The following is an 18,224-nucleotide window of genomic DNA, read 5'->3' as shown; positions in this document are numbered from 1 at the left end:
GAGAGGAGGGGAGGGGGGAGAGGAGGGGAGGGGGGAGAGGAGGGGAGGGGGGAGAGGAGGGAGGGGGAGAGGGGGGGGGAGAGGAGGGGAGGGGGGAGAGGAGGGGAGGGGGGAGAGGAGGGGAGGGGGGAGAGGAGGGGAGGGGGGAGAGGAGGGGAGGGGGGAGAGGAGGGGAGGGGGGAGAGGAGGGGAGGGGGAGAGGAGGGGAGGGGGGAGAGGAGGGGAGGGGGGAGAGGAGGGGAGGGGGGAGAGGAGGGGAGGGGGGAGAGGAGGGGAGGGGGGAGAGGAGGGGAGGGGGAGAGGAGGGGAGGGGGGAGAGGAGGGGAGGGGGGAGAGGAGGGGAGGGGGGAGAGGAGGGAGGGGGGAGAGGAGGGGAGGGGGGAGAGGAGGGGAGGGGGGAGAGGAGGGGAGGGGGGAGAGGAGGGGAGGGGGGAGAGGAGGGGAGGGGGGAGAGGAGGGGAGGGGGGAGAGGAGGGGAGGGGGGAGAGGAGGGGAGGGGGGAGAGGAGGGGAGGGGGGAGAGGAGGGGAGGGGGGAGAGGAGGGGAGGGGGGAGAGGAGGGAGGGGGGAGAGGAGGGGAGGGGGGAGAGGAGGGGGAGGAGGGAGAGGGAGGGGGAGAGGAGGGGAGGGGGAGAGGAGGGGAGGGGGGAGAGGAGGGGAGGGGGGAGAGGAGGGGAGGGGGGAGAGGAGGGAGGGGGGAGAGGAGGGGAGGGGGAGAGGAGGGGAGGGGGGAGAGGAGGGGAGGGGGGAGAGGAGGGGAGGGGGAGAGGAGGGGAGGGGGGAGAGGAGGGGAGGGGGAGAGGAGGGGAGGGGGAGAGGAGGGGAGGGGGGAGAGGAGGGAGGGGAGGGAGAGAGGAGGGGAGGGGGGAGAGGAGGGGAGGGGGGAGAGGAGGGGAGGGGGAGAGGAGGGGAGGGGGGAGAGGAGGGGAGGGGGGAGAGGAGGGGAGGGGGGAGAGGAGGGGAGGGGGGAGAGGAGGGGAGGGGGGAGAGGAGGGGAGGGGGGAGAGGAGGGGAGGGGGGAGAGGAGGGGAGGGGGGAGAGGAGGGGAGGGGGGAGAGGAGGGGAGGGGGGAGAGGAGGGGAGGGGGGAGAGGAGGGGAGGGGGGAGAGGAGGGAGGGGGGAGAGGAGGGGAGGGGGAGAGGAGGGGAGGGGGAGAGGAGGGGAGGGGGGAGAGGAGGGGAGGGGGGAGAGGAGGGGAGGGGGGAGAGGAGGGGAGGGGGGAGAGGAGGGGAGGGGGGAGAGGAGGGAGGGGGAGAGGAGGGGAGGGGGGAGAGGAGGGGAGGGGGGAGAGGAGGGGAGGGGGGAGAGGAGGGGAGGGGGGAGAGGAGGGGAGGGGGGAGAGGAGGGGAGGGGGGAGAGGAGGGGAGGGGGGAGAGGAGGGGAGGGGGGAGAGGAGGGGAGGGGGGAGAGGAGGGGAGGGGGGAGAGGAGGGGAGGGGGGAGAGGAGGGGAGGGGGGAGAGGAGGGGAGGGGGGAGAGGAGGGGAGGGGGGAGAGGAGGGGAGGGGGGAGAGGAGGGGAGGGGGGAGAGGAGGGGAGGGGGGAGAGGAGGGGAGGGGGGAGAGGAGGGGAGGGGGGAGAGGAGGGGAGGGGGGAGAGGAGGGGAGGGGGGAGAGGAGGGGAGGGGGGAGAGGAGGGGAGGGGGGAGAGGAGGGGAGGGGGGAGAGGAGGGGAGGGGGGAGAGGAGGGGAGGGGGAGAGGAGGGGAGGGGGGAGAGGAGGGGAGGGGGGAGAGGAGGGGAGGGGGGAGAGGAGGGAGGGGGGAGGGGGGAGAGGAGGGAGGGGGGAGAGGAGGGGAGGGGGGAGAGGAGGGGAGGGGGGAGAGGAGGGGAGGGGGGAGAGGAGGGGAGGGGGGAGAGGAGGGGAGGGGGGAGAGGAGGGGAGGGGGGAGAGGAGGGGAGGGGGGAGAGGAGGGGAGGGGGGAGAGGAGGGGAGGGGGGAGAGGAGGGGAGGGGGGAGAGGAGGGGAGGGGGGAGAGGAGGGGAGGGGGGAGAGGAGGGGAGGGGGGAGAGGAGGGGAGGGGGGAGAGGAGGGGAGGGGGAGAGGAGGGGAGGGGGGAGAGGAGGGGAGGGGGGAGAGGAGGGAGGGGGGAGAGGAGGGGAGGGGGGAGAGGAGGGGAGGGGGGAGAGGAGGGGAGGGGGGAGAGGAGGGGAGGGGGGAGAGGAGGGGAGGGGGGAGAGGAGGGGAGGGGGGAGAGGAGGGGAGGGGGGAGAGGAGGGGAGGGGGGAGAGGAGGGGAGGGGGAGAGGAGGGGAGGGGGAGAGGAGGGGAGGGGGAGAGGAGGGGAGGGGGAGAGGAGGGGAGGGGGGAGAGGAGGGGAGGGGGGAGAGGAGGGGAGGGGGGAGAGGAGGGGAGGGGGGAGAGGAGGGGAGGGGGGAGAGGAGGGGAGGGGGGAGAGGAGGGGAGGGGGGAGAGGAGGGGAGGGGGGAGAGGAGGGGAGGGGGGAGAGGAGGGAGGGGGGAGAGGAGGGGAGGGGGGAGAGGAGGGGAGGGGGGAGAGGAGGGGAGGGGGGAGAGGAGGGGAGGGGGGAGAGGAGGGAGGGGGGAGAGGAGGGGAGGGGGGAGAGGAGGGGAGGGGGGAGAGGAGGGGAGGGGGAGAGGAGGGGAGGGGGGAGAGGAGGGGAGGGGGGAGAGGAGGGGAGGGGGGAGAGGAGGGGAGGGGGAGAGGAGGGGAGGGGGGAGAGGAGGGGAGGGGGGAGAGGAGGGGAGGGGGGAGAGGAGGGGAGGGGGGAGAGGAGGGGAGGGGGGAGAGGAGGGGAGGGGGGAGAGGAGGGGAGGGGGGAGAGGAGGGGAGGGGGGAGAGGAGGGGAGGGGGGAGAGGAGGGGAGGGGGGAGAGGAGGGGAGGGGGAGAGGAGGGGAGGGGGGAGAGGAGGGGAGGGGGGAGAGGAGGGGAGGGGGGAGAGGAGGGGAGGGGGGAGAGGAGGGGAGGGGGGAGAGGAGGGAGGGGGGAGAGGAGGGGAGGGGGGAGAGGAGGGGAGGGGGGAGAGGAGGGGAGGGGGGAGAGGAGGGGAGGGGGGGGAGAGGAGGGGAGGGGGGAGAGGAGGGGAGGGGGGAGAGGAGGGGAGAGGAGGGGAGGGGGAGAGGAGGGGAGGGGGAGAGGAGGGGAGGGGGGAGAGGAGGGGAGGGGGGAGAGGAGGGGAGGGGGGAGAGGAACACAATCACAGGATCACAGGCAGGAGTTAATAGTTGGTTAAGGGAGGGAGGGCACAACTGGAATCCGGGGGAGGGGATATGGGTCTATGAATGGAGAGGAATACGACTACATTGGTGTTGCCTCATGCATCCACGATGAGCTTGTCAACTTTATTCACTGCAAATTTTCACCCCAACCTCATTCACTTGGTCCATCTCAAGTGACACTCTCCCCTTTCTTGATCTTGAGGTCTTCCTCTCGAGATACATTTCTACAGAGATTTTTTAAATCTACAACTCCAATAACTACCTCGGCTACACTTGTTCACACCCAATCCCCTGTAAGGATTTCTCTCACATCTTCTGTCTATGTTGTATATGCTCCCAAGATGAAGTTTTCCAGTCAGGATTAGCTGAGATGTCCTCGTTCTTCAAAAAAATGTGGCTTCCCCTATGCCACCCTTACCCGCATCTCCTCCATTTCCCGCACCTCTGCCCTGCCCCTTGACATAAAAACAGGATTCCCCTTGTCCTTATCATCTCACCAGCCTCCACATCCAACACGTTGTCCTCTGCAATTTTCATCACTACAACATCATCCTACCCTTTCTCCTCACCTCTCTTGCCTTTGTATGGACTGTTCCTTCACTGACTCACTCATCCCTAGCCCCCTTGGCATCTTCCACAAGTATCTACCTGCCTTTTCACCATATCCCTTAATTTCCTTACTATGTAAAAATCTATCCAACCTTGTCTTAATAAATTAACTGAGATAGCCCCCACTGCTTCAGTGGACAACGAATTCCACAGGTTCACCACCCACCACCCTCTTGGTGGTTGGAGGTGGGGGGTGGGGGGGGAGAAGCAGTTCCTCTTCATATCCGTCCTAACATCAGGGGGAACTTCTTCACGTAGATTGGTGGGAGTGTGGAATGAGCTGCTAGAGGAATTGGTGAACGCAGGCTCAATTTTGACATTTAACAAAAATCTGGACAGGCACGTGGATGGGGTTGATGTGGAGGGTTGTAGTCCAGGTGCAAATCAGTGGGTCTAGGTGGAATAATAGTTCACCACAGACTAGAAGGGCCAAGAGGCCTGTTTCTGCGCTCTAACGTTCTATAGTTCTATGCTTGTCAGTTGAGCCATTCTGAATGCTCGTCCTAAGAATGTCATTTCAGGATTTCGCTTTTACCAGATTGTGATCCAGGTACTAATGTTGCCTTGCCCTTTATTTATTTAATTAGGGATTAAATAGATAATTGCACTAACCATAGGTAGGATCTCCCTTCTGATGCTGAATGCTGCTGACTGGCATTAATAGATAATGAATCTGGAGTTGGAACTTTCTGGAGTGGTATCGTATGGATAAATCCCTCCAACATCAATGCTATTAGAATTTGGATAAGTAATATCCCTTTTAAATATTTTAAAGATAAAAGTTGACTTAAAACATTTTAAACCACTGAGAAACAATTACATAGAATTTATTACATAGTACTCATTAAAGAAAAATCTGCCTTGATGGCATTTTATGATTGATATAGGAGCTGTAAACATTTGGACTGAAGTGTTTGTTGATCTCCACAGAGTGAAAGGCAAGAGGAACTTTTATCTGTTGATCTATGCAACTCCAGAACTTCCTTCCCTGTTAGGTTTAGGTTTGCACATGCTCTCATTGGTTTTGCAGCCAGGATGAATTACTCCATGTGACCTTGTGAGAAATAAAAGTGTGGATCACATGAGAGATAATATTACCAGGTGAGTGTAGCACATCAAGACAGCAGAAGTGAGTAAGAAAAGGTTTGTCATGTTAATTCAAAGAATAAGGTTAATTATGAATAGGAACAGAAAAGGTTGATATTTTCAATATTGAGTTTTTGTCAGTGTTTCTACTGGTCAGTGATTTGCATAAATTTGAAATGAGAGGGAGGTTTAGAAGAATTTTGCATCAAAGAAAAATTGGAAATTTGAGGGTGAAAGAATAAAAGAATGTGGTTCATTATCAAACATTTCTACGACTGATTCCACCTGCATCGAATTCGCCCATCGTTATTGAATGAAGATGGCGCTACGAAATGAGTGAACCGGTGCGGACTCGAAAGGCCAACATGGCCTGTTTCCGCTCCGTAAATGGTTATATGTCCGAGAATAGTCTACAGTTGGTCGTGGTTCTTAGTTAAAATAAAATTAATAGAATTAAAATAAAAGGATTTTCAGGAACGTTTCTGGGGCTAGGAGTCTTGAATTTTAAGGAGAGGCTGGATAGACTGGGACGTTTCTCCCTTGAGCGTAGGAATCTGAAACATGCCTTTGAGGAGTTTATAAAATCATGAGGGCTGCAGATGAGGACATAGTCTTTTCCCTAGGGTGGTGAATCTAAAACTAGAGAGCATTGATTTAAGGTGTAAGGGGTGGGGGGGATTTAACAGGGACCCAAGGAGAACCTTTTCCACACCAGAGGATAGTGGGCATAATTGCAACATGTTTGGCCTGGTATATGGAAAGGAAAGATTTTGAACAATGTTGGCCAAATGGGACTAGCTGAGGTGGACCCCATGGTTGGCAGGAACATGATGGGCCGAAGGGACTGTTACTGTGCTATTTAACTGAACAGCAATTTTATAAAATTAGCCTATATACAAGTTTAACTTTATTTGTCACATTATATCGAGTGCAGTGAAATGGGTTCTTTTATAAGTAGTCTAACAGGATATCTCTAACATTCCATTCAACCATGTTAAGAGCATAATTTACAGTTACTGAAAGTGGTCAGTTAGCACCAAGTTAGGGTGCTAACTGAGATGGGTTCATTCAGGAGTCTGATGGCTGTGAGAAAGAAACTGTCATTGAGCCTTCTCCCTGATTGGAGGAGGGAGAAGAGGGTATATTGGGGGTGAGATGGATCCATGAAAGACCTCAACAATGAAGACGCCGTTTATATACGGTACCGCACGGATGGCAGTCTCTTCAATCTGAGGCGCCTGCAAACTCACACCAAGACACAAGAGCAACTTGTCCGTGAACTACTCTTTGCAGACAATGCCGCTTTAGTTGCCCATTCAGAGCCAGCTCTTCAGCGCTTGACGTCCTGTTTTGCGGAAACTGCCAAAATGTTTGGCTTGGAAGTCAGCCTGAAGAAAACGGAGGTCCTCCATCAGCCAGCTCCCCACCATGACTACGAGCCCCCCCACATCTCCATCGGGCACACAAAACTCAAAACGGTCAACCAGTTCACCTATCTCGGCTGCACCATTTCATCGGATGCAAGGATCGACAACGAGATAGACAGCAAACTCCCCAAGGCAAATAGCGCCTTTGGAAGATTACACAAAAGAGTCTGGAAAAACAACCAACTGAAAAATCTCACAAAGATTAGAGTATACAGAGCCATTGTCATACCCACACTCCTGTTCGGCTCCGAATCATGGGTCCTCTACTGGCATCACCTACGGCTCCTAGAACGCTTCCACCAGCGTTGTCTCCGCTCCATCCTCAACATTCATTGGAGCGATTTCATCCCTAACATCGAAGTACTCGATGGCAGAGGCCGACAGCATCGAATCCACGCTGCTGAAGATCCAACTGCGCTGGGTAGGTCACGTCTCCAGAATGGAGGACCATCGCCTTCCCAAGATCGTGTTGTATGGCGAGCTCTCCACTGGCCACCGAGACAGAGGTGCACCAAAGAAGAGGTACAAGGACTGCCTAAAGAAATCTCTTGGTGCCTGCCACATTGACCACCGCCAGTGGGCTGATATCGCCTCAAACCGTGCATCTTGGCGCCTCACAGTTCGGCGGGCAGCAACCTCCTTTGAAGAAGACCGCAGAGCCCACCTCACTGACAAAAGACAAAGGAGGAAAAACCCAACACCCAACCAACCAATTTTCCCTTGCAACCGCTGCAACCGTGTCTGCCTGTCCCGCATCGGACTTGTCAGCCACAAACGAGCCTGCAGCTGACATGGACATTACCCCTCCATTAATCTTCGTCTGCGAAGCCAAGCCAAAGATGGATCCTTCAGTATGTTGGCTGGCCTTTCCTATGCAGAAGGTTATATAACTGTAGTCTGTGGAGGATAGAGGTTTTCATTCTGAGCTCCATTCATTACCTTCTGTCGCTTCCATCTTGAGCAGAGCAGCTTTCATACCTTGTTTGCGATGCATGCATCAAATATGCTTTCAGTGGTGCACCTGTAGAGGTTGTTGAGGGATGAGGGAGACATGCTGAACTTCATTCGTCTTGTAAGAAAGTAAAGGCATTTGCCATCTTGTAACCAGGTTAGGTCATTGGGGATATTTATTCCTCAGACTCTCAAGCTGTTTACTCCTTCCACTTCAGTGCTATTGATGTGGACAGGGGTTGTGGTCTCATTCTCCTCTCCTGAAGGCATTGTGTGGCCATGTCCCTAGACTTTTAATCTCTTTCCTATGTTCCACCTTGTGGTTTTTTTTTAATATCTGGCCCATGTCTTTGATGTATTAATTGTCATAGATTTATGAAAGAGGAGCCATGTTTGATAAATTTAATATATTTTGTGTTTCAGGAAGAACCAATGGATGTAGTTTGAACTACATCCATTGGACCAAGCATGTTGTATTATGACATATTAGCTTGCTCGATGAAAGAAAGCTGATAAGAAACAAACCAGTCTTTTTTAGTTAGCTGCTCAGTATTACTGGATCTTCAGATAGTGGTAATCACACCCACCACCTCACCCCACCCCCCCACTTTCCCCAGTATCGTTAAAGAAGGTGGTCCTTAAAACTACTTTTAAACTATCTTTAGTTATCTATGAGTGCGTGCCTTAAAGTTGTATGTTCAGTAATTTTCTTCTAAATATTTTACTTAGTTACATGAAGAATTACAGCTGGTTCAGATGTTTGTTGATACTGTCACCTTGGATGCCCTTGGGGTGGTATGGAAGAAATTTGGATCATTTTATGTTATCACTTGATTTCTTATCGTGTTTACACAAGATAAGCTGAAAGCAGACCAATCCGACCAGGATTAAAATATACAATAGTAGGACTATTATTGACATCTCTGTTTGATTTGTAATTTGTCTTGCCTTAAATTTTTGGTTTTTTTTCCAGTTTATTGTTTTTTTTTTAAATTTGAGCATCCCTGGCAAGATGTGTGCTAGTTGTTCATACTTAATTGCTAAATCATTTCAAAGGACACAATAATATAGCACATTGGTAGACAAGGAAATACATACAAGCCGGAAAAAGATGATAGATTTGCTCCTCTAAACCACACTAGTGAAATAGTTCTTGCAGTTTGGTATGTGTAATGTCTTACAAACTTGATTGAAGTTTTTGAGGAGACGAAGAAGGTAATGAAGGTAGAGGAGTGAATTTTGACTATGTGGACCATCGTAAAGCAGTTGACAAGTTCCCATGTGGTAGGCTGATTGAGGAGGTAAGGATGCATGAGTTCCGCAGTGAATTAGTAGTTTGGATTCAGAATTTGCTTGTCCATAGAAGACAGGGTAGGGTGGAAGAATCTTATTCTGACTGGAGGACCATGAATATTGGTGTTCCACAAGGATTAGGACAGGGACTTGCTGTTTGTGGTTTGTACAAATAACTTGTATGACAAAGAAGATGTGTGGAATGGAAGGTTTAAGGAAGACACAAAGATCAGAGGAGTTGTGTATAGTGTAGAGGTGTACCAAAGGGTGCAGAAGGATATAAAGCAGTTACAAATATGGTCTGAGAAATAGAAAGTAGAGTTATATCTAAGCTAGTGTGTAGTGTTGCATTTTGGGAGGCCAAATGCCAAGGGAAAGTCTGCAGATAATGGTAGGACCCTGAACAACATTGATTTCCAGAGGGATTTGGAGGTCCAAGTCCATAAGCTTCCTAAAAGTGAACAGGGTGGTCCAGAAGATATATGGCATATTTGTCTTCATTGGCTGAAGCATTGAGTGTAAGAGAAAGGGTGTAATGTTGGAGCTGTGTACAGCTTTGATTAGGCTGCTCTTGGAAACCATGTGGTATCCTGGTTGCTCCATTACAGGCTATGAAAGGGGTACAGAAACAATTTAGCACGGTGCTAATAACAATCAACTGGAGAAAGTCAGCAAGAAAACCACAATTAGTAGGTGAAAAAGTATGTTAACATTTAGAATTGGAACATTTCATCAGGACTGTGAGTATAGAAGAAAGATATGGGGCCAATAGGAGATTGGTGTTCCACGGAGGGAGGAAAGTTGATGGACATAAAGTTTGTCTCCAGTTTATCAAGGTGCTGCATGGATCAAAGGATACAAACTATAATGAGAGGTTGAACAAACTTGGGTTGTTTTCTCTGAAGGCTGAGGGGAGATCCAATAAAAGTTTTTCAAAATGCTACGTGCATTCAATTAAAGGATGTAAAGCTTAAGTTTTTTTTACAGTAATTAGTCTAAAATTACAGACGCATGGTCAAATAGGCTAATTAACACATTAGAATGGTCATTAAACATAACTTTCCCATGGAATAAAATGCATCATAACATCATATGTACATCATTGTTGGAAAGTAAACATTGTGTTATTTGTTGCAGCTTGCAATGGTACCAGCATCCTACAGAAGAACAGCTTCAAGTCCTTGCTGGAAAACAACAGAAAGCAAAATCCAAGAAAGAAAGGTAATATGCTTGACCACCAATTTATCTGCTTGACATCAGATTAGCCTTTGATAACATCCAAGTGCCATATGATTATCCAGTCATTTTGATTTAGATTTTACATTCTCCCATCTGACCAAAATGCTCCTTTACTTTTTATTTTAGTGCGGGATGCCAAATGTGGCTTGCCACCCATTCCAAAGACAAACAAAAATCTGAGATTCTTGTTTTTTGTATTATATTCTTTGGGTATTATAGAGTGAAACGTTATACAGAACTATGATTTTTTTTTTTGATTGGGTATAAAAGATTGTGTTCCATTTTAAAGGTTCTTCCCAGTATCGGAGCTAATATTTATTTATTTACCAATTTCTAAACCAGCATGTGTAATCTGATGTTGTGTTAGGAATAGTATCCGGTTCAGAGGGTTCACAGAGAGACAAGTCTGGACACAAGTGTCACAATCAAAGGTAATGTTATTATACACATAGGATTCAAACAGGGGAAGATGTCAAACAGTACTTAATCACTCAATAACTATATAGGCATTCACAGTGGGCCCAGGTTGGACTCCGATACCGGTGGCTGCCTATCCTCTACACAGTGTGAGACTTAAATACTATAACGGCGTAAGCAGGCACTTCGGGCACAAGGGTTCTCAATACCAGTGGCTACTCACCCTACCACACTCTCCCGGACGTGCACACACACAGTCAGGGACTTTTGTATACACTACCAATTCCCTGTACCAATCGGGGTGCGGCTCACTACAAGTGCTGATCTATTGCAGTACTACGACACAACTAAGTGTAGTGCACATCTTACCCACGACTCCTCCAGCAATGCCCACGGTAGCGACCTAGCATAGAGTGATGCCTCTTGGACCAAGAGGCAGAGAGAGCGACCTGTAGCACGTGTTAGAATTTATATGGGTTCTGAGCTGGGCGTCTCGCTGTGATGATGCTGCATCATTCAAATGAGCCAACAGTAAGATGTGCAGTAATGGGTGGGGTCCAATCTTGATTGGCAGGAGAGGCGACTTCTGACTAGGTTCCAGACAGGGAGGTCACGTGATCCTCCACAATCCACATATAACATCTATCATTATATTGTCGTTTGAGGAATTTTCTTGGGTAATAATTAGTTATTGTTATCCAACATTACATGAGTAACTGGAATTTAAAATAATAATTCATTAATTGCAGAGATTTTGCGTTCTTAACTTGGAACTTTAACATATGCATCCTCCATTTAAAACAGAACCCAAGTTCATCTCTGAATTCCAGAGCATGTTTTTAAGATGTCAAGATGAATCAGACTTCTCATAAGATGATAAAATCAATGCTAAGCCCTCATTTTTATCTCCTTTTTGAAACCCCACCCATCTTTTTGCTTCCCTCATTTTATTTATTTTTCTTCTCTGCTCTCTTCTGCAACCAGCCCTAGTCACCCTCAGGTTAGCAAAGTAAACCTTGTTTAATCTGAATTGTGTACTCTCGCCATCATAGATTTCATCTCCAATCATTTTGCCCTTCATTTATTTTCCCACTCCTGTGTAAATGATTAACAACTGGATATATATATATATATAATTTTTTTTTTTCATTCTTAGTTATCCCAGTGTTGGACTCTCATTTTTAAGGTTCTGTAAAGTCAGTTGTTCAAAACTCAGCTGTCATTATCATATCCACTCAAAAGTGAAATCACCTGCCACCTACATTCTACTGACCTTTTTGACAACCTTTCCCAAGCAGAGAACATCTTGTACTTGATTTCCTTAAATCTGTCCTCGATCTGACTCCATAATGCGGATGTTTCCTGAGATTTTCTTTTGGCATTGGTTTCTATGCATTCTGCATGCATTATTTTTTAAGCTTTCAGCTTGCCCATCACAATTTTTACTTGTTTGGCAATTATTTTCCAAATTGTTTTATGCATTAACTTTTTATGTCTGACATTTTGTGTATAATTATTCATTATTAAGGCAAATTATTATTGTAATAATGCTTATTTAACTTCCAAGTGGTCATCCATTTCTTTAAAAATTTTTAACACTATGAACCATACTGACTAAAATGCACAGAAATATTTCCCTCTTGAATAGACACAGTGTCATTTTTCTCCCCTTTCCCCCCCTCCCTTCCCTCCCTCCACCCACTCAACGTTCAACATGTATGATGCATTAAACCTATTAAACGATGTCAGGTCATCCATTTCTTCATGATATTAAGCCATTGTGAAATTGATTTCGGCTAAGAGTGAAACAATAGGATCTTCCACATGAATGCAAGCTTCCATTTGTGGACTTACAACCACTTGTATTGCCATTTTACCAGGAAGTATAATGGGCACATAGAAAACAAACCAGTGACTGTTCCTAAGGATATTAATCTGCATTTGGAAGCCAGAAGCATTACAGAAATGGATACACAAGGTAGGATGAGCAGCTCAAGAAGCTCCTTTAATTATTGTTCTAAAAAAATTCCCTTGGTGAGTTTTGACTCAGTCTTTATTGTAATTCAGAAATGTCACAAATGTTTCAATAACATCACATGGTCAGAGTCCATCCTTAACTGATATATCTTGTTTGTTTTCCAGGTAGGAAATGTAATTGCAAAAAGCATTCTTCAAGCACTTTGTACACTGATCAGTTCCACTTTTCTGATACCATTTTCTGTGCACGTGGTGTGGGTGTAAAAATATATTTTAAAAAGGCTGACTTTTTTTTAAACCCTTTTCTACTTTCAGTCAGTAAAACTCATACTATTTAAAGTTTTTATCTGTAATGAATATTTTATTTTTATTAGTGCCACATGCTTTCTGCTCAAAGGCACAATGCCTGCCCTGCCTACGTGTGGTTCCAAAATTTATGAACTCCCAGATCGCACATTTCCATGATGCACCTCAGTTCAGTTTTTTTTAATACGTATTGTGGTGGTGTGCCATTAGGCAGGCGAACCGGCCCCACTTGTCACGCACGCGGCAGGGCAGCCGGCCAGAATGGTGCCGTCGGGGGGGGTTTCCTCCTGACCTCGGCACCGGGCTCAGAAGCCCGCGCTTGGCGACCCACGTGACACCCCCCAGCGCGGTTCTCAGCCAGGCCCGGGCTGGGAGTATGAGACCAGCCAGGCAGCTTGCAATAAATTACTTTTGCTCCCTGAATTCAACCCGTCCGGTTGTGCGATCCTCCAGTTACAGAGTAGCCGCTGCTACAGTGTACCATTAATGGGATTCTAGTAGCCTGCATGTAGTTCATTTTCAATTTCCTCTTTAGGATTGACTTGTTAAATATGTAGATGGTAGCAACCCACTCCCCTAAACGTATCTGAAAGCCTGAAGTAATTAATGCAACAACGTTATTTAAATTGTTAACTGAGACCAATCTTAACCTATTTGTGTGCACTTCACATGGAAAGTACAAATCCTAACTTTTTATTTTCAATCTACTTTCTCTTACTCCCGTGCTGGTTTAAGGTAAAATTAGTGCCGTCACTGCTAAGATCTGTTACTCAACAGATGCCTGAACCAAATTTGGAAGCACCTGTTACAATCACTCAGAACTAGTGAACCGCAAAGCTTAGCAATAGATTTTACATACTTTTCATATAAACATCTCAGACTAGTTTACCTACTATTCCCGGAAATTGAATTTCAGTCCGTGTTAGCTAAATGGGTTTGTATCTTTGCCAAAAATAATTAAGATGTAAATACTAGAGTTACTTATAGATCTTACAAGTACCATGTGATTTGAAGATATCAACATCAAAGATAGGAAAACAAGTTGAGGATAATGGTGTGGGGCAGTAAAAGGGTGAAATGAAGCTCATTAAGAAATGATCTTATTTAACTTGTATAGGTAGTATTAGCAAACAGATTGATAATTCTTGTGGTCAACAGTGAGGAGGTAAGATTGAACTGGATGAAGATATAATTGGTAAATTGGGCAGTAAATGGGCTGCGAAGTAAAATATTTTTCTTGTGGCAAGTCCCAATTGTGCATAAAATAGTAAGAAATTCAGTGGTGTGGGGAAACAGGATGCTTGGAGTGCATGTTCATAGACCCACGAACATAGCAGGACCTATCTAATATTTTACACGTTGGATGGTTTATTTATGCAAGTGTTGCAAGGAATTGGTGCTAGAGGTGTATACGATACGTTTTAGACCATGATTTGAGTAACTATGTGAGCTTATTCGCAGCAAAGGAAACTGAGAGGAGACTGAATTTAAGAAATTCAGGAGAGCCAAGAAACCAAGGGAGGTAAATGTAAAGTACATGAAAACATATAAATAGGAGTAGGCCATTGGGATCCTCATTTACCCGACCTCTGACTTAAAAATAGCCCAAATATACTCACAGTGCCCTTTAAGAATTTTCCAAAGACGTGCAATTTTGTTTCCTTATTTAAATAAAGAAATTCATTTGTTATTTGCAACCTCAGGGAACCTTCCCTCGCTCTAGTCAATTTTAGAAATGAAAACTGACAAACTCATCAGCTACTTTCAAGACCCTAGGATGAATTGCATTGTGACTCAGAGAGGTGTTCGGATGCTGCTCTGAAAACTTGCTTGGTACCATAATAAAACCATGAGATTTAGGAGCAGAATTTTACTATTCAGCCCCCATTGAGTTTGCTTTGCCATTCAAATCATGGCTGATGTATTTTTCCTTTCAACCTCACTCTCTTGCCTTTTCCCCGCAACTTTGATGCTCTTTCTGATCAAGAACCTATTAACCTCTGGTTTTAATTATACCCAGTAACTTGGCCTCCACAGCTGTGTGTGGCAAGGAATTCCATATTCACCACCCTTGGGCTGAAGAAACTTCTCATCTCTGTTCTAAAGGGACAACCTTTTTTTTCTGTGGCTGTGCCCTTCAGTTACAGAATCTCTTCCTAGTTATTGAAATTTCCCTGAGTTCTCCATTCCTTTGAATTCCTGATTTATAGTTATTTTTACGATGTTGCTGATGTCTGCTGTAGAGAAAACTGACGCAAAATTCCTGTTTAATTCATTTGCCATCTGTTTTTTTTTCAATTCTTAATTTACCAAATGTACTTCCTATAGATAAGATGATCATTTTATTGACGCCTTGTTAATATATTGAAATGTGTTAACTTTTTTTTACATTTTTTTCGCCAGATTTGCTCCCTACTCGTTCATTCCTCATTAGTTCTTTCATCATTCTTTGGTGCTTTTATTTTTTTTTTCAGTCATCCGACCTACCACTCATATTTGCTTAACGATACGAGTTTTCTTTAAGTTTGATACTAATTGGTGGAGTTTAAGAAGGAAAGTGGGGGGGAAAAAAAACAATTTTTACCCAGAATATAGAAGAGGTCTGAATCTCAATGCCTCGAAGGCTGGTGGAAGTTGAATCAGTTCATGGGTGCACTTTCATTTTTGGGCGTCCCTTTGGACTAAGGTTGCTTGCTTTCACTTGGTTTTGCGGATTCTTAAGTGACTGATAAGACCAATGCACATTCTTTTGCAGTTGGGCAAAAGGGCAGGTGGTAGAGATGTGTATTATCTTTGTGTACACAGCACTTTTGTGTGCTGGCACTACATAGTCACAAGGTTCTCAAATCATTCCTGAAATGCCCTTTCTCCAGTTAGTTAAGAGCTAATAGGTGAATGTAGGCGGGAGGTGTAGAAGCTGCAAAGTGATAAGGGATGAGACCTAAAAAAGATAGCTCTCTGATGGAAGGAAGGGATGAAAAGGGATAATGGAAAGAGAGAGACCAGGTATGGGTTGACAGAAATTAGACATTTATGCCATCTGGTTGGAGCCTGTCGTGAGGGAATACAGGGTTTTCCTCCAATTTCCAGGTGGCTCAACTATGTATTACCAGGCTATGAACAAATATGTCATTGTAGTAAAGGGATATAGGATTGAAGTGTTTGGCCACTGGGAGGTCCGAGCAGTTGCAGCAGACAGGAAAATTGTTCATTGAAGTGATCTCCACTCTGCATCCAGTTGACGAAGTTGCATCAAGAGCTCTGGATGCAGTAAATGATCCCTTCAGAGGTTGCTTCATTTGTAAGAACTATTTGGAGCCCCAAATAGTGAAGAGGGAGGTGTGGCGGAAGTTGTAAGTGGTGGAAATTAACATCCGCGGTGACATGGCATAGACAAATATTGGTATAATAAACAAGTAATGTGCAAATTTGTCAACAAACCAATCAGAAAATTTGGAAAAAAATTCCATTCAGAAATTGCTGAAACAAAACAAATATCCTGTTGATGGTTGAGGACAGGATTTCTCCTGTCCCCCCTACAGGGCATTCTCCTACTGATGATTCATGGGGTTGTTGCAGATGGTCTGTGGAGATTTGAGGAATATTGAAGCTGCCTTATGAGTGGGGGAGTAAGAAGGTTGAGAACCATGGCCATAGATAATCTTGAGGCAAAGATGAAGTGTGGTAGATAAATGACCAGAGGTTGGAAAACAAAGGGAATTTAATGTGAACAGAAAATATAGAAGTCTATAGTATTAATTACAATTCACAATACACAAAAGTGCTGGAGAAATTTTATCAGGTCATACAGCATCCAAGTAAAAGGCAATCTGTGTTTCAGATACTTTCTCCAGCTCTTTTGTGCATTGCACTAGACCACAGCATCTGCAGATTTTGTTGTTTGACTGCTGTAGTATTAGTTATTTTTATTCATCTACAAAATGTGAGAAATATTTAGTGAGCTTATTAATAGATCGCTCAAGTATAGTATTAAAAATGAGAATGAAAGTAGAATAGAGATAATTTGCTTTAAAGCATCATTTAAGGCTAACAGTGCTTCCCTTTTCTGGGTGGATATTTGGAGTGTTTCTGGGAGGAGGGTAGGGGACAATTTCAAAATTTGTAAATGTGATGATAAGATCATACATTTCAGAAGGATGTTGGTGGGAAATGATAGGAAGAATAATTGTTTATGCTAAGTAGTACAATTTCAGATGAATGACGAGACAACCTCTAGCATTTGTGTTTTATTACAAATATTAATGTGGACAAATGGGCTGAGCATAGATGGGCAAAAAAGGTTGGAATAATCATGCTTCTATGCTGTACAGCACTGATTATGAATCATGTCTAGCAATAAGACTGTTAAATGAAATGGCTAATAAAATTTGTAAAATCTAGAAATGGCAAGTAGACCAGCATCTGTGTAAAGAGAATGAAATAAGTACCTTTAAATTTAAATAAACTTAATGCAGTTGCATTGGTGGGAATAGAAGGAAGCGAGAGGAAAGCTAAATGCAAAAGAATACTTTTCAGGAAAAGACTTTGAACATCATATCTTGAACAAAGAATTAAACAAAAAAATCCTGTTCCATTAAGTTTCCAGAAGTTAAATAAGTAAGGAGGCACCAAGTCCCAGCTTTTCAAATGTAGCTCCATGTTCTAAAATCACACTTGTGATAGAAATGGAAGATTGCCTGAACCATTCATGTTATAAATTGGCTTGAATGTTGCGCTGATATTTTCAAGTGGAAATTCACTTTGTCATGTCATTTTTTTTAATATATAAAGTGTAGTACTGACTTGCAAGTAAATCTGTGTATGGTAACAGTTTGGAAATTTTTTTTTGTTTATTTTCATCAGCTGGATTACACTTGAAACAGGAGATGAGTCTACATTCACATTATAGTGTGCATTTATCCATGACAGTATGAATTGAATATGGAGCTATTTGGTTTCTATTAAAAATACGTACAGAAAATGGTGTAAATAACATGCATGGTAACTTAATTCTGAAATAATAGTTCTGTGGTTGATTGTTTTTTTTTTCTTTCTCACAGTGCTGCATTACTTCTCTGAGTACCAGTGGCTGGTGGATTTTACAGTATCTGCCACAATTGTCTACATCATTACTGAAGTCTACTACAGTCTGACAAACCCCTGTAATGAGATGAATATTAGCATTGTTTGGTGTTTGCTGGTCCTTACTTTTATATTGTATCCTTTTGATCACTGCAGAGTGTAAAACAATGCTTGTGTCACCCCAAGATATTTAAAATGTGCGAAGATTTAGTTAAAGCTGTGAACTGGTTAACCCCGTGAGTAACGAAAAATATTTTTTAGCTTTCAGCTGTATTAATTATTTAAACAGCAGCTTCAGTAGTGAAGTTAGGAATATTGCTGAGAGCTTTTGAATCATGGCAATGGAATTATGTGTTGTGCAATTTCAAAAGAAGCAAATTGTCCCTTTGTTCATAAATTTAAGTCTCCAGAAAAGGAGGCGCATTTGGTGTAGTGCTTCGAGCAATGCAACGCTTCTACAGTACCAGTGACTCAGGATCAAATCCAACGATATCTATAGGGAGTTTGTATATTCTCCTGTGTCCATGTGGGTTTTCTCCCAGATTCCAAAGCGGTATGAGGTTAAAAGGTTAATAGATGGTGGGCTTTTTAGGGCCTGTTGCCCTGCTATACCTCTAAATTAAAATATAAACTTTTCCTGGTGGGTTCTGGAAAATGGGATA

General features: G+C 46.1%; 1 protein-coding gene across 1 annotated transcript in view; it reads left to right on the top strand.

Moving 5' to 3' along the window:
• The window catches only part of tmem161b (transmembrane protein 161B), a 57,176-nt gene that overhangs the window by 6,701 nt on the left and 32,251 nt on the right, over positions 1 to 18,224 (top strand). Inside the window, exons 3-5 of the mRNA XM_069890520.1 lie at positions 9,679 to 9,762; positions 12,078 to 12,175; positions 17,541 to 17,697. Of these exons, the coding sequence (XP_069746621.1) occupies positions 9,679 to 9,762; positions 12,078 to 12,175; positions 17,541 to 17,697 (339 nt within the window). The remainder of the gene's footprint in view (positions 1 to 9,678; positions 9,763 to 12,077; positions 12,176 to 17,540; positions 17,698 to 18,224) is intronic.

This window comes from Narcine bancroftii, chromosome 1 (assembly GCF_036971445.1).
Source record: "Narcine bancroftii isolate sNarBan1 chromosome 1, sNarBan1.hap1, whole genome shotgun sequence".
Classification (NCBI taxonomy): Eukaryota; Metazoa; Chordata; class Chondrichthyes; order Torpediniformes; family Narcinidae; genus Narcine; species Narcine bancroftii.
Note: the sequence above shows the minus strand (reverse complement) of the source record. Positions and strands in the feature narration are given on the sequence as shown.